Here is a 1249-nt window from a genome sequence, read left to right on the forward strand (position 1 = left end):
ACCAGGGTTGCCAATTAGTGACGATTCGTTTCGTTAGTGCCCTGAAGAAAACGAAACGAATTCTATTCGTTATTCGTTAACGAATCTTCGTTTCGTTAGTTAGTTGAAGAAAACGAAACGAATAAAATTCGTTATTCGTTAACGAATAACGAATAACGAATCGTTACTAAATTCGTTACTAAATTCGTTAATTAAAAAATACTATTTTAAAATACTATTTTATTATTTAAATAAAATATAATATAATATTATTTATTATTTATATTTTATAAAGCTATTTTCATTTTTATTATTTATATTATAATAAAGCTGTAATTTAAATAGTAAAATTTTTAGTATTATTTAGACTTAAAATAACACTTTTACATTATAAAAAAAATTTACTATTAAAATAACTAATTATAGTTATAAGCTTTATAAAATTTATAAATATAATAATAATATTAATCTTTTATATTTTATAATACTGTTTTTCTTTTTATTATAGAAGCTATAATAAAGCTGTAATTTAAATAGTAAAATTTTAAGTGCTATTTAGACCTAAAAGAACGCTTTTACATTATAAAAAAACTTACTATTAAAATAACTAATTCAACTTATAAGCTATATAAACCTTATAGGTAAAATATTAATATTTATTATTTATATTTTATAATAGTATTTTTATTTTTATTATATAAGCTATAATAAAGCTATAATTTAAATTATAAGATTTTTATTATTATTTTAATCTAAAAGAATACTTTACGTTTTTTTTACTTTTTAATAATTATATCTTTATAATTATACTATAAAAAAATTCCTATTTTATAATAAAATAACGTTTATTAAATAAATAAAAAAACTATATAAATAAAATAATTACATAAGCTAATCTAAGTTATTTTCTTCAAAATATTCATTTTCAAGCTCTTTAAAATCCTTCATCCAGCTTTTTAATAATATTATTTCAGAAACTAGGTTAGGATTTAACCTATTTCTAGCCTTTGTTATAATATTATTACTAATAGAAAACACACTTTCTATAGCAGCAGAAGTAGCAGGAATAGCTAAATAACGTCTTGCTAAAATAGATAAAATAGGAAATCTATTAGTATTAGCTTTCTACTACTCTAAAGGCTTATTCTATTAAAATAAATAATTAGTAAATAATAAAATAATAATAAAATAATAAATAATAAAATAATAAATAATAAAATAATAAATAATAAAATAATAAATAATAAAATAATAAATAATAAAATAATAA

General features: G+C 16.7%; 1 protein-coding gene across 1 annotated transcript; it reads right to left on the reverse strand.

Annotated features, from left to right (window-relative positions):
* Window positions 1–870: 870 nt before the first annotated feature.
* M431DRAFT_102899 (hypothetical protein) lies at window positions 871–1104 on the reverse strand (the record flags this gene model as incomplete). Its single annotated transcript, XM_024911493.1, has 1 exon — window positions 871–1104. A coding segment is annotated over one exon (234 nt), but the record flags the coding sequence as incomplete, so codon positions are not given.
* Between the last annotated feature and the right edge of the window lie 145 nt (window positions 1105–1249).

This window comes from Trichoderma harzianum (genome assembly GCF_003025095.1).
Source record: "Trichoderma harzianum CBS 226.95 unplaced genomic scaffold M431scaffold_497, whole genome shotgun sequence".
In the NCBI taxonomy this organism is placed as follows: domain Eukaryota; kingdom Fungi; phylum Ascomycota; class Sordariomycetes; order Hypocreales; family Hypocreaceae; genus Trichoderma; species Trichoderma harzianum.